The sequence below is a fragment of the Macaca nemestrina genome, chromosome 10 (assembly GCF_043159975.1).
Source record: "Macaca nemestrina isolate mMacNem1 chromosome 10, mMacNem.hap1, whole genome shotgun sequence".
Taxonomy (NCBI): Eukaryota; Metazoa; Chordata; class Mammalia; order Primates; family Cercopithecidae; genus Macaca; species Macaca nemestrina.
Window position 1 is genome coordinate 10,587,237 of NC_092134.1, and position 13,856 is coordinate 10,601,092.

Genomic DNA, 13,856 nt, shown 5'->3' on the forward strand with positions numbered 1-13,856 from the left:
TCGCTGGGCCCTGTCGCCCGGGCGTGGGGCCGGGGCAGCGCCGGGAGAGGGTGAGGGCGCGGGCGGAAATTCCAGGAGGGCCAGAATTCCAAGTGATTTCTGTCACCCGCCGGCGGGCCGAGAGTCTAGGGTTTGGGGCGCGCAGGCTGTCCCGGCGCCTCGGCGCAGACCTCTTCCCCTCAGGGAGGCCGTCTCCTGACCAGACCCACTCTTGCCTCCCACCCAGGTTTAGGGTTATTTTAGGCTGCTCACCTGACAGATTGTACACAGGCCCCTGCTTGCCCGCCTCTTTTTGAGGTCGTGATAAGGTTTCATATTTTGCAGCCACGCTCAAGTTGTGCCGTCATGTTATAGTTGTAGGTGATGAAATACCGGCTGCTTAGACGCGGGATCAGTTTTTATACCGGGGCAAACGCTAGTGGTCCCAGAATGCAGAGTTGGGGACCTCAAGGAATCCGGGTGTGCTGAGATAATTGGTTAATTGCTTGATTTAAATTGGGGATTAATTTTAGAGTTCTTCCGGTCGGAGCTCGCTTCTGTGCTGAAGATGCTTTGCAGCACCTTGGGGAAAAGCGCCAAAGAAGTTTCTGTTAGACTCGAGTTACAAGATTGCAGAGTTTTCTTGATTTGCTAGTATGTTTTTTTACGTTCTTAGGAGTTTTATAGGTAGACAGATAACTTTGGTTCGGGTAGTTTTCCTTTTAAAATTTGTAAGGAGAACTGAAGGTGACTGGTATGTTAGCTTTTTTGGAGGGACGGGATGGGGGAATGGGGTCTCACTACGTCGCCCAGGCTGGAGTGCAGTGGCACGATCTCGGCTCACTGCAACCTCCGCCTCCCGGGTTCAAGCGATTCTCCTGCCTCAGCCTCCCGAATAGCTGGGATTACAGGCGCCCGCCACCACGCCCAGCCAGGATATCAGCTTTTGAGGTTTTTGAAGCCCGATTTATTTTTTCAGAATGTCATCTTCCTCCACATTGTGAGGAAAATTTTCGAAATACAAAAATTGAAGCCGGGCACGGTGGCTCACGCCTGTAATCCCAGCACTTTGGGAGGCCGAGGCGGGCTGATCACAAGGTCAGAAGTTCGAGACCAGCCTGGCTAACATGGTGAAACCTTGCCTCTACTAAAGATACAAAAAATTAGCCGGGCGTGGTGGTGCGTGCCTGTAATCCCAGCTACTCGAGAGGCTGAGGCAGGAGAATCGCTTAAACCTGGGAGCGAAGGTTGCAATGAGCCGAGATCACACCATTGCACTGGAGCCTGGGCGACAGGGCAACACTCTGTCTCAAAAAAAATGAAAAGTTGAAAGGATTCTACAGTGGATATCCATAGATTTATTCCACATTCCAAAGTTGTTAACAGCTCGTTATACTGCATTCTCTTTATCACATAGTGGTTGTTGAAAGGTTGTTCACAGGAACACTGATGATTTAATAATGTTTTGGGTTCGGTTTGTTAGTCTGTAGAACTTCAGGATCGTGTCTTAGAATGTATGTTCGAAAGGATAAAAACTGTATTTTAATTTTGGGTTTCAAAACCCTACCCCTGCAACAAAATAGAAGCTCAATAAGTGTGTCATCCTCAAAATATCCGTGGGTCTTTTATCTTTATAATATTCTGATACCAAAAGTTACAGTAGTAGTAGTTGAATTTTATGATCTGCCTTATTAAATGAGGGCTTATCTTCCTTAACAAATAATAACATCAAGAACTTAAACGAAAATTGAACATTCTAACTCGACCAAGGTATGAGACTTTTGAAATTAATCCATAGTTGTCCCTTATTATTTATCCTGATACTAATATTTAATCACAATTTCTTTGTAAAAAGTGTATGTGATTTTTGTATCATTTTTATTTGTTTAGCATACTCTGAAGAAGTCAAAGTAATAGTTCTTTATTTGTGGGGATAAGGTCTGAATTCTCATAAGTGGATTAAAATTGTAAGCTCAATAATGGGTGAAAGTATTTATGAAACAAAATCCAGAAAATGTTTACTTAATGTTCAGAATAGGCAAGTTGTTAACCTAGCTATTCCTATTTAACAAACATTTCTACAAAGTTAGAATTAAAATTACAATATTGGCTGGGTCTGGTGGCTCATGCCTATAATTCCAGCACCTAAAAAAAAATTATAGTATTGTGGGCCAGGTGCAGTGGCTCACGCCTGTAATCCCAGCACTTTGGGAGGCCAAGGTGGGCGGATCACTTGAGGTCAGTTCGAGACCAACCTGGGTAACGTGGTGAAACCCTGTCTCTACTAAAAATACAAAAATAAGCTGGGCATGGTGGTGGGCGCCTGTAATCCCAGCTACTTGGGAGGCTGAGGCAGGAGAATCACTTGAACCCGGGAGGTAGAGGTTGCAGTGAGCTGAGAGTGACAAGAGCGAAACTCCGTCTGAAAAAAAAAAAAAAAAGATTATAGTATTACTCTAGCTGAAGATTTATTTACATAGTTAAAATGTGTTCATAAATAGAAACAATGCAAGAATCAGCATTTTAGAAGAAAAAGTAACGTGCCTTTGAAAAAGATACAGTGTGTAGATTTGCATTTAGGCATCTGATTTTATGTTTTTTTGTTTGTTTGTTTTTGTTTTCGTTTTGTTTTTGAGACGGAGTCTCGCTCTGTCGCCCAGGCTGGAGTGCAGTGACACAATCTCGGCTCACTGCAAGCTCTGCCTCCTGGGTTCACGCCATTCTCCTGCCTCAGCCTCCCAAGTAGCTAGGACTACAGGCACCCCCACCACCTGTAGTATTTTCAGTAGAGACGGAGTTTCACCGTGTTAGCCAGGATGGTCTTGATCTCCTGACCTCGTGATCCGCCCGCCTTGGCCTCCCAAAGTACTGGGATTACAGGTGTGAGCCACTGCGCGCGCCTGGTCATGTTTTTGTTTTTGTTTGAGACAACATCTAGCTGTATCACTCAGGCTGGTGTACAGTGTTGCAATTATAGCTCACTGAAGCCTTGATCCTCCTGCCTCAGCCTCCCGAATAGCTAGGACTACAGGCAGACACCACCACACCCAGCTTTTTTTTTTTTTTCTAATAGAGTCAGGATCTTGCTTTGTTGCTCAAGCTCAAATTCCTGGCCTCAAGTGATCCTTCTGCCTAGGCCTCCCAAAGTGCTATAATTACAGGCATGAGCCACCATGCCCAGCCTAGGCACCTAACTTTAACAAAAATATTAAATGCTGGTATCTCAAAATATAAATTTATTTAACAGTCACTAAATCTAAAGTATTTGTTAAAGTACAGATTATGAGAAATGGTATTTTCAAGCTTTCAGAATTTGGAGGTGCCATGATATAAGTTCACATGCGCTTTGTTATTTATTTTTATTTATTTTTAATTTTTTTGAGACAGAGTCTCACTCTATTCCCCAGGTTGGAGTGCGGTGGTACTATCTCAGCTCACAGCAACCTCCACCTCCTGGGTTCAAGCAATTCTCCTGCCTCAGCCTCCCAAGTAGCTGGGATTACAGGTGCCCACCACCACACTCAGCTAATTTTTATATTTTTAGTAGAGATGGGGTTTCACTATGTTGGCCAGGCTGGTCTCGAATTCCTGGCCTCAAGTGATCTGCCCACCTCAACCTCCCAAAGTGCTGGGATTACAGGCGTGAGCCACTGTGCCCAGCCTCACATGTACTTTTTAGTCCCTGGCACCAGTGGGAATAACTGGCTGCAGTGGTGACTACAAGTTTAAATTTTAGAATTTAGAAATATTTCAGTTTTTTTTTTTTTTTTTTTTTTGAGACAGAGTCTCGCTCTGTCACGTAGGCTAGAGTGCAGTGGCGTGATCTCGGCTCATTGCAACCTCTGCCTCCTGGGTTCAAGCAATTCTCCTTTCTCCTGCCTCAGCCTCCTGAGTAACTGGGACTACAGGTGCCTGCCACCACGCCTGGCTAATTTTTTTGTATTTTTAGTAGAGATGGGGTTTCATCGTGTTGGCCAGGATGGTCTTGATCTCCTGACCTCATGATCTGCCTGCCTCGGCCTCCTGAAATGCTGGGATTACAGGTGTGAGCCACCCACCCGGCCAATATTTCAAATTATCTTCCTTATATCTCATCGTCCTTACTCTATGTGAGCTCACTTTGTGTATCTAAACTCAGTTTTGGCTGGGCACAATAGTTCACACCTGTAATCTCAGCACGTTGGGAGCATTGCTTGAGACCAGAAGTGGGAGACCAGTCTGGACAACATGGTGAGACCCTATCTCTACAAAAAATTTTTTAAAAATTAACTGGATGTGGTGGCATGTGCCTGTAGTCTCAGCTACTTGGGAGGCTTAATAAAATAAACTGATTTTTGATTAGGTTTTAAGTATATTAAATATAACTAGGATTCCTCATAAAAGTCGTAATTTTTATATAAGATATTTTATTTAGATAAGTATACATTTTCTAATGGAGTCAATCATTTAAACATTTAATATTTATCTTAAATTGGGTGATTTTTATCTGAGTTCAAATGATTACCGCGTCATATATAGGCTTTGCCAGTTTATAAGCACAAAGGATTAGCATCATGAAAAAGATATAAATTAGTATTTTCTTAGAATTAGTGTCCTCCATATTGTCAGGCTGATAAAGTGTTGTACAGAAAACCAAGGAAAAAAGACAAATGAAATTATTTAGATAAAATTTGTACTCTCATGTCTCTTGATTTAGTCCTTATTTTTGAAACTTATAATCCGAAGTGTCTCCTGGTTTTTTGTTTGTTTGTTTGTTTGTTTTGTTTTTGTTTTTTTCGAGACAATTTCTCACTCTGTCATCTAGGCTGGAGTGTAGTCACGCAGTTACTGCTCACTGCAGCCTCATCCTCCCAGGCTCAAGTGATCCTCTCATCTCAGCCTCCTGAGTAGCTGGGACCATAGGAACGTGCCATCACACCTGGCTAACTTTTGTATTTAGCTTAGAGATGGGGTTTTGCCAAATTGCCAGACTGGTTTCAAACTCCTAGGCTCAAGTGATCCTCCTGCCTCGGCCTCCCAAAGTCCTGGGGTTACACTGGGCTTAGTCTGTTTCTCCTCTTTTTTTTTTTTTTGAGATGGAGTCTCACTCTGTCGCCCAGGCTGTAGTGCAGTTGTGTGATCTCGCCTCACTGCAACCTCTGCCTCCCAGGTTCAAGTGATTTTCCTGCCTCAACCTCCTGAGTAGCTGGGATTACAGGTGCACACCACCTAAAAATAAAAATTTTTGTATTTTTAGTAGAGACAGTTTTTCACCATGTTGGTCAGGCTGGTCTCAAACTCCTGACCTCATGATCCACCCGCCTCGGCCTCCCAAAGTGCTGGGATTACAGGCATGAGCCATCGTGCCCAGCCCTCTCCTCTTTATTTAATTAATAAACATTTTGTTGGGGTTTGTTTGTTTTACTTTCTGTTTGTTTTTGAGACAGAGTCAGAGTGTCACTCTGTTGCCCAGGCGTGAGTGCTACGGCATGATTTTGACTCACTGCAGCCTTTCACTTCTGGGTTCAAGCCATTCTTTCACCTACACCTCCCGAGTAGCTGGGGCTACAGGTGTGTGCCACCACACCCGGATAATTTTTCTGTTTTTTGGTAGAGACGGGGTTTCACCATATTGGCCAGGCTGGTCTCCAACTTCTGATTTCAGGTGATCTGCCATCCTCAGCCTCCCAAGGTGCTAGGATTACAGGCATGAGCCACTTTGCCCGGCCTTCTTTTACTTTTATTGTGAAAATATACAAGAAATGAAAAGAACAGTATGGTTAACACCCATATTTTCCTCACTTAATTTAACATTTAATATTTTTACCATATTGCCTTCTTCTAATCGCATACACATTTCAGCCCAAATATTTCAATGTGTATTTTTAAAAATAGAGACTTTTTCATGCATAACCACCACTCAATTATCACACCTAATAACTGGCATGACTTCCTTAATCATGTCCCTACCATATTCAAATTTCTCCAACTGTGAGTATATTTATAGCTGGTTTATCACACTGGACTCAATTTAGGAACCATACAGCTGCATGTGACTTTTAAAAACATCCCTGGTTGGCCAGGCGTCTTGCTCTGTCACCCAGGCTGGAGTGCAGCCTCAGCCTCCTGAGTTACTGAGTTTACAGGCATGTGCCACCATGCATGGCTTATTTTTGTATTTTTTTTTTTCTTAGTGGAGACAGGGTTTCACCATGTTGGCCAGGCCAGTCTCGAACTCCTGACCTCGTGATCTATCCTCCTCTGCCTCCCAAAGTGCTGGGATTGCAGGCGTGAGCCACTGCACCCAGCCTCTTATTTTATTTCTTTACTTGATATGGACAATTCCAAATAGAGACATTTATTTCACATGCTATACAGGTAAAGGAATATGAGGCAGGTGAGAAGAGGAAGAATCAGACATTTATCTGGCCCCAGGTTACCCATGGGATATATTACAGGTTTTTAGGCTACATTCTAGTTCTGTTTTTTGTAGTATTTGAAAGTCAAATCCAGGAATAGTATACTTTTTTTATATCTCTTCTTTAGAATCTTGGATTTGAGATATTTAGTACAATATGCTTTGCCCTCCAAGAGTCTATCTATTTATAAAGTGTTCTTTCGTATATACTTCCAAGCCACATTCATTTAGATTCCTTTAGAAATACACCAGGCACAGGCCGGGCACAGTGGCTCACGCCTGTAATCCTAGCACTTTGGGAGGCCAAGGCGGGCAGATCACGAGGTCAGGAGATCGAGACCATCCTAGCTAACATCGTGAAATCCCGCCTGTACTAAAAATACAAAAAAATTAGCCAAGCATGGTCACGGGCGCCTGTAGTCCCAGCTACTCGGGAAGCTGAGGCAGGAGAATAGCATGAACCCAGGAGGCAGAGCTTGCAGTGAGCCGAGATCGAGCCACTGCACTCCAGCCTGGGCGAGAGAGCGAGACTCTGTCTCAAAAAAAAAAGAAAGAAATATACCAGGCACGGTGGCTCACTTCTGTAGCCCAAGGTCTTTGGGAGGCCAAGGCCGGCAGATCACCTGAAGTCAGGAGTTTGAGACCAGCATGGCCAACATGATGAAACCCCATCTGTACTAAAAATACAAAAATTAGTCAGATGTGTGGCACATGCCTATAATCCCAGCTACTAAGGAGGCTGAGACAGGAGAATTGCTTGAACCTGGGATGTGGAGGTTGCAGTGAGCTGAGATCTCGCCACTGCACTCCAGCCTGGGCAACAAAGCGGGATTCTGTCTCAAACAAAAAAAAGAAAGAAAAAAGAAGTGTATTCTTGGCCAGGCATGATGACTCACACCTGTAATCACAGCACTTTGGGAGGCTGAGGCAGGCGGATCACTAGGTCAGGAGTTCGAGACCAGCCTGGCCAACATGGTGAAACCCCGTCTCTACTAAAAATACAAAAATTGGGCCAGGCGTGGTGGCTCACGCCTGTAATCCCAGCACTTTGGGAGGCCGAGACGGGCAGATCATGAGGTCAGGAGATAGAAACCATCCTGGCTAACACAGTGAAACCTCGTCTCTACTAAAAATACAAAAAAATTAGCTGGGTGTGGTGGCAGGCGCCTGTAGTCCCAGCTACTCAGGAGGCTGAGGGAGGAGAATGGTGTGAACCCGGGAGGCGGAGCTTGCAGTGAGCTGAGATCACACCACTGCACTCCAGCCTGGGCGACAGAGTGAGACTCCATCTCAAAAATAAATAAATAAATAAAATAAAAATAAAAATACAAAATTAAGCTGGGTGTGGTGGCACTCGCCTAAAATCCCAGCTACTCAGGAGGCTGAGGCAGGAGAATTGCTTGAACCTGGGAGGCAGAGGCTGCAGTGAGCTGAGATCGCCCCACTGCAATCCAGCCTGGGCAACAGAGCGAGACTCTATCCCCCCACCCCAAAAAAAAGGGAAGTATATTCTTGTAACCTGCTCGTTTACTTGTTTACCTAGTCCTTCCTTCCCTCCCCCTAATTTGTAAGGAAGCTAACCATTAGGCAAACTGTTTGGTTGAAAACTGAAAGATTAACTGCAGTTCTTAATTTGTTGTTAAACATTTAAAAAAAAGTTAAGTGATGCCTCTGTATAAAATTATTAAAGTAGATAGAATTGGTGAAAATGTATAATTTTCTTGCGAAAACTGCAGTATGTGTAAAATACTATATGATCTTTGGTACTTAAGAATTTTAAGGCTGGTGAGATGGTTCACAGCTGTAATCCCAGCACTTGGGGAGGGCGAGGCAGGTGGATCCCTTGAGCTCAGGAGTTCAAGACCAGCCTGGCCAACATGGCAAAACCCTGTCTCCATAAAACATACAAAAATTTGCTAGACATGGTGTTCTGCACCTGTGGTCCCAGCTACTTGGGAAGGTGAGGTGGGATTGCTTGATCCCGGGAGGCAGAGATTGCAGTGATCCAAGATCTCGCCACTGCACTGCAGCATGAGCGACAGAGTGAGAACCTGTCTCAAAAAAGAAAAAAAAAATGTGGGGAGCGGGGAGGGATTGCATTGGGAGTTATACCTGATGTAAATGACGAGTTGATGGGTGCTGACGAGTTGATGGGTGCAGCACACCAACATGGCACAAGTATACATATGTAGCCGGGTGCAGTGGCTCAACCCTGTAATCCCTGCACTTTGGGAGGCCAAGACGGGCGGATCACGAGGTCAGGAGATCGAGACCATCCTGGCTAACACGGTGAAACCCCCTCTCTACTAAAAAAAAAAATACAAAAAACTAGCCGGGCGAGGTGGCGGGTGCCTGTAGTCCCAACTACTCAGGAGGCTGAGGCAGGAGAATGGTGTGAACCCGGGAGGCGGAGCTTGCAGTGAGCCCAGATTGCACCACTGCACTCCAGCCTGGGCGACAGGCGAGACTCCGTCTCAAAAAAAAAAAAGTGTGCATATGTAACAAACCTGCACGTTATGCACATGTACCCTAGAACTTAAAGTATGATAATAATAAATAAATAAATAAAAAATGTATAAAAGTTATGCGTTTGTATATATGTATGCAAGTTTTACTTAAATGTCTTCTAAGAATATGTTCTAACTTCTGTTTTAGTGGAATATTGGTGAACGATACTAAGTTAGATGGACCTATATTACAGATTCTATTCATGAACAATGCTATTTCAAAGTAAGTAATTTTTTCCCTCTCCTAAAAATAATAATGTGTTTATGGAACAACTTTATAAATATGCCGTTTTCATTTGTACTTATATCATTTTTATTATTTTACTTAAAATGACCCTGGAGTTAAAGCGTAAGGAATCATGATTAAGAGCAAGGACATTGGGGTCACAGTGACCTGAATATCTGGACTCTTACTTTCTATGTCTGTGAACCTGGTAAGGTCACAGATCTTTGCTACATCATCCGTTACTTCACTGGAAAACAGGATAGTCATAGTAACTGCCTGTGAGGTAGCTACATGAGCACCTCTAAGAGCTCAATAAATGGCTTCTAATAAAAATCATCACTATCATTGTAACAATAACAATGACGTTCACTATTTCTCTTTCCGAATCAGGTAACTGAGTTTTCCATGTTGGCCATCTTCAAAGCCTACTCACTTGATTATTTCTTTTAACAGCAAAATAAGACTTTGCAAACCATTAGCATCAGGGTTTCGGGTGACCCTGTGCATTCCTGCAGTGCTTGCTGAGAGTTTCTAAAATGGTTTGCTCTGTCCCTTCTGCAGAGCATGGTCATAGACATTTCACATAGTTGCTTGCTCCCTTGAAAGTCACTTAGTCATATTGTTGTCTTCTTAATGCTGACCAAGGTCAAGAAGATAGAAGGAACAATGCTAGGTCCATAACCTACTCTATCTCAGCAGAAGTGGAACCCAAGGCTCTGAGGTGGGGAAGCTGGATGCTAAATACAGCAGCAAGGTGCTGGGCACGACTGGGCTGTAGCACTATTGTCCCTCCCATGCCCAGGTTAGAATCAGTAACCCTCTAGCTCATGACTGTCTCATTTCTGCACCATTCACCTAGTGTTTAACCTGCAGAAATCTTTTTTTTCTTTTTTTTTTTTTGAGATGGAGTTCTGGTCTTATTGCTCAGGCTTGAGTGCAGTGGTGCAATCTCAGCTCACCACAACCTCCACCTCCCAGGTTGAAGCGATTATCCTGTCGCAGTCTCCCAAGTAGCTGGGATTATAGGCATGTGCCACTACACCTGGCTAATTTTGTATTTTTAGTAGAGATGAGGTTTCTCCATGTTGGTCAGGCTGGTCTCGAACTCCCAACCTCAGGTGGTCCACCCATCTTGGCCTCCCAAAGTGCTGGGATTACAGATGTGAGCCACCGCACCCGGCTTTTCTTTTTTCTTTTCTTTTCTTTTTTTTTTTTTTTTTTTTTTTTTTTTTTTTTTTTTTTTTTTTTTTGTGATGGAGTTTCCCTCTTTTTGCTCAGGCTAGCATGATCTTGGCTCACTGCAACCTCCACCCACTGGGTTCAAGCAATTCTCCTGCCTCAGCCTCCCAAGTAGCTGGGATTACAGGCGCCCGCCACCAGGCCCAGCTAATTTTTGTATTTTTAATAGAGACAGGGTTTCACCATGTTGGCCAGGCTGGTCTTGAACTCCTGACCTCAAGTGATCCACCTGCAGAAATCTTAAAATGTCAGAGCTACAAGATACCTAAAAGATCATCAAGTCGGCCGGGCGCGGTGGCTCAAGCCTGTAATCCCAGCACTTTGGGAGGCCGAGACGGGCGGATCACGAGGTCAGGAGATCGAGACCATCCTGGCTAACACGGTGAAACCCCGTCTCTACTAAAAAATACAAAAAACTAGCCGGGCGAGGTGGCGGGCGCCTGTAGTCCCAGCTACTCAGGAGGCTGAGACAGGAGAATGGCCCGAACCCGGGAGGCGGAGCTTGCAGTGAGCTGAGATCCGGCCACTGCACTCCAGCCTGGGCGACAGAGCGAGACTCCGTCTCAAAAAAAAAAAAAAAAAAAAAAAAAAAAAAAAAAAAAAAAAAGATCATCAAGTCTGTGAAAAGGAAACTGAGTCTGAGACATTATGGCTCCCCGATTACATCGTAAAAGACTTGGGCTCCTTCAACACCTCCTGAACTGAGCACTACAGAATATATGATGAGCTTGGTTCTTGACCTGGAGGGCTGGGGAAAGTAGACCTCAGTATTTTTTCTTGCTTTGCATTTTGATTTTATCTTTTCCAGTTTCATATTTATATTGGTGTTTCCTTATGTATGTATAAAGAATCTCTGGGAGGAGGATGTGGAAGACCTGAATATGTATTGACTATCTTTGTGTTGCAGAAATAGATGGCCAGGAGACAGGGTAGGAAGGGAGCTTTTCATTATGTAACCATTTTACTTCTCTTGGATTTTGAACCATTTACTTGTAGTATCTATTTAAAAAATTAGGTACACAGAATTTATAAATCAAATCCGTGTATTCTTTGCACAGCTGATTGGCAGTTATGCCAATCACTGTGTTACTTTATCATAATTATTTTATTAACTTGGTAACAATATGTAATTTATCTTAAGGAATATGTTCCTGAGTATTACAGAGAGTCGGTGATTTGTTAAACTTCTGAAAAACAACAACATTCACATTTGACATCTTATAGTAATGTGTAAGACTTCAGTCTATTGAATGTTTTACTCTGTCTGGGTTCTGACCATTTTGTCCTCTTACACAGACAATATCATCAAGAAATAGAGGAATTTGTATCAAATTTAGTAAAAAGATTTGAGGAACAGCAGAAAAATGATGTGGAAAAGACTGCCTTTAATCTTTTGCCCCAGGTATTTCAAATTTAAGAGACTTTAAGATTAGTAGGTTATGCGTTTCACTGCGAATTATTGGGCCACAAGGATCCTCTTGAATCAAAACCAAAATGATTAACACCATTCACCACCTCTCCTTCCACTGGCTTGCTTTTCTGAAGCCTGACTGGTTTAGCCACACGGCGTTCTATTAGATTGTGGCTCAGACTTTTTACATTGCCTCACTTGGACGTGTGGTTTTGGGCAGAAAATTAATTTTAGGCCAGAAAAAAATCTAAGTTTCTGGGGTTTACAAAAGATGGATTCCTTTTGTCTAAAACCAACCAGCTTGTGGGCTGTCCTTTTTTCCCACTACTTGTTTTTAGAAAATCAATTGTGTGCCCAAAGAAATCTAAGAAGTTTTACAATGTGAATATTGGATCATGCATTTATGTTTAAAAAAAAAGGAGAGTTATGATATCTGAGTCTTTTTTTTTTAATTAAAAATTAAGGTAAATAGAATTTCTCAAATAAGGAATTTTAGCTGTTTATCCTCAGGCTTTGGAGAACAGAGTGTTCTGATTGATTGTGTTTTTTATCGCCTTTGGTTTTTATGTATTCTATACAATTTTTAAAGATTCAGCAAACAAAATACATTTAACAATAAAAACCATACTGAATATTATTTTTGATTCGAGGAAACTTTTGTAGTGGCTTGAGGTCTGTGAGGGTTATATTATCAGTATTGACCAGTAATGTAAAACTATGTATTTTTTTGGCCAGGCACGGTGGCTCAAGCCTGTAATCCCAGCACTTTGGGAGGCCGAGACGGGCGGATCACGAGGTCAGGAGATCGAGACCATCCTGGCTAACCCGGTTAAACCCCGTCTCTACTAAAAAATATAAAAAACTAGCCAGGCGAGGTGGCGGGCGCCTGTAGTCCCAGCTACTTGGGAGGCTGAGGCAGGAGAATGTCGTGAACCCAGGAGGCGGAGCTGGCAGTGAGCCGAGATCCAGCCACTGCACTCCAGCCTGGGCGACAGAGCAAGACTCCGTCTCAAAAAAATAAAAATAAAAAAACTTATGTATTTTTAATCTTTCTGGTTATCTGCCTTGCCAGTTTAAGTGTTGAAAGTGGCATAATTAATATTGGTAAAAAAAAGTCATAGTGCATGCTAATGCTTCAGAAGAAGCTCTCCTTTTACATCTTCCATTCTCCCACATGAAATGTCGTTCATAAACATTCTTAGCTTAATTTCTAAACTTACTAACTTCCATTTAAACTTGTTAAAAATTGGTTACCCATTGTAATGTGTGTTTTTCTTTGTATTAGCCATCCAGTATTGTGCTAGAGGAGGACCACAAAGTGGACGAGTCCTGTGCCATTAAGAACAGCAAGGAAGCTTTCAGTGTAAGTTTGGACATTTCAGTTTTGAATTCTGCCAGTAGGTGTTTCCTATCCTATGTCAATTGGGTGGTGTTTAAAAGATAAAGTAGTATAGTCATATGTCTTCACTTGATAACAGCATCTTTTTGTGGTAAATAGCAGTTTGGACTTTAGCCTCTAAATATTACAGTTTGCTTTTTAATAATAATTGCGTTGTGACCTGGGGCACAGTAAACATACTTTGAAGAACTTTGTTTTTGTATTGACCAACCACTTTGTTTATTCAAGAACTTGGATGAAGATATAGAAAGCATGCTTGTTGAACTTATACATGGCTAAAGCTGAGAGGGATAGATAGCTAATATAACAGATGGCAAATTTGGAATTTAAAGTATTGACAGTCTCAAATGGTAGGTGAAAAATAGAAGTTAACAGGGATGACCTACATTTAGGCTACAGCCAGCCTTTCAATACCTATGCAAAATTCATTAGTGTTAATACAATGTAGTATGATTTTGCAGCTTATAATTTTTTTTTTTTTTTTTTTTTTTTTTTTTTTTTTTTTGAGACGGAGTCTCACCCTGTCACCCAGGCTGGAGTGCAATGGCACAATCTCAGCTCACTGCAACCTCTGCCCCCTGGGTTCAAGCAATTCTCCTGCCTCAGCCTCTCGAGTAGCTGGGATTACAGGCGCCCAGCTAATTTTTGTATTTTTAGTAGGGACTGGGTTTCACCATGTTGGTCAGGCTAGTCTCAAA

General features: G+C 42.7%; 1 protein-coding gene across 2 annotated transcripts in view; it reads left to right on the forward strand.

The window, feature by feature from the left end:
* LOC105494319 (zinc finger CCHC-type containing 8) overlaps nucleotides 1-13,856 on the forward strand; it is a 33,930-nt gene that overhangs the window by 376 nt on the left and 19,698 nt on the right. For both annotated transcript variants that reach the window (XM_071070898.1, XM_071070899.1), the window contains exons 2-5: nucleotides 1,707-1,749; nucleotides 9,032-9,106; nucleotides 11,645-11,750; nucleotides 13,045-13,122. In XM_071070898.1, coding sequence (XP_070926999.1) covers nucleotides 1,707-1,749; nucleotides 9,032-9,106; nucleotides 11,645-11,750; nucleotides 13,045-13,122 — 302 coding nt within the window. The remainder of the gene's footprint in view (nucleotides 1-1,706; nucleotides 1,750-9,031; nucleotides 9,107-11,644; nucleotides 11,751-13,044; nucleotides 13,123-13,856) is intronic.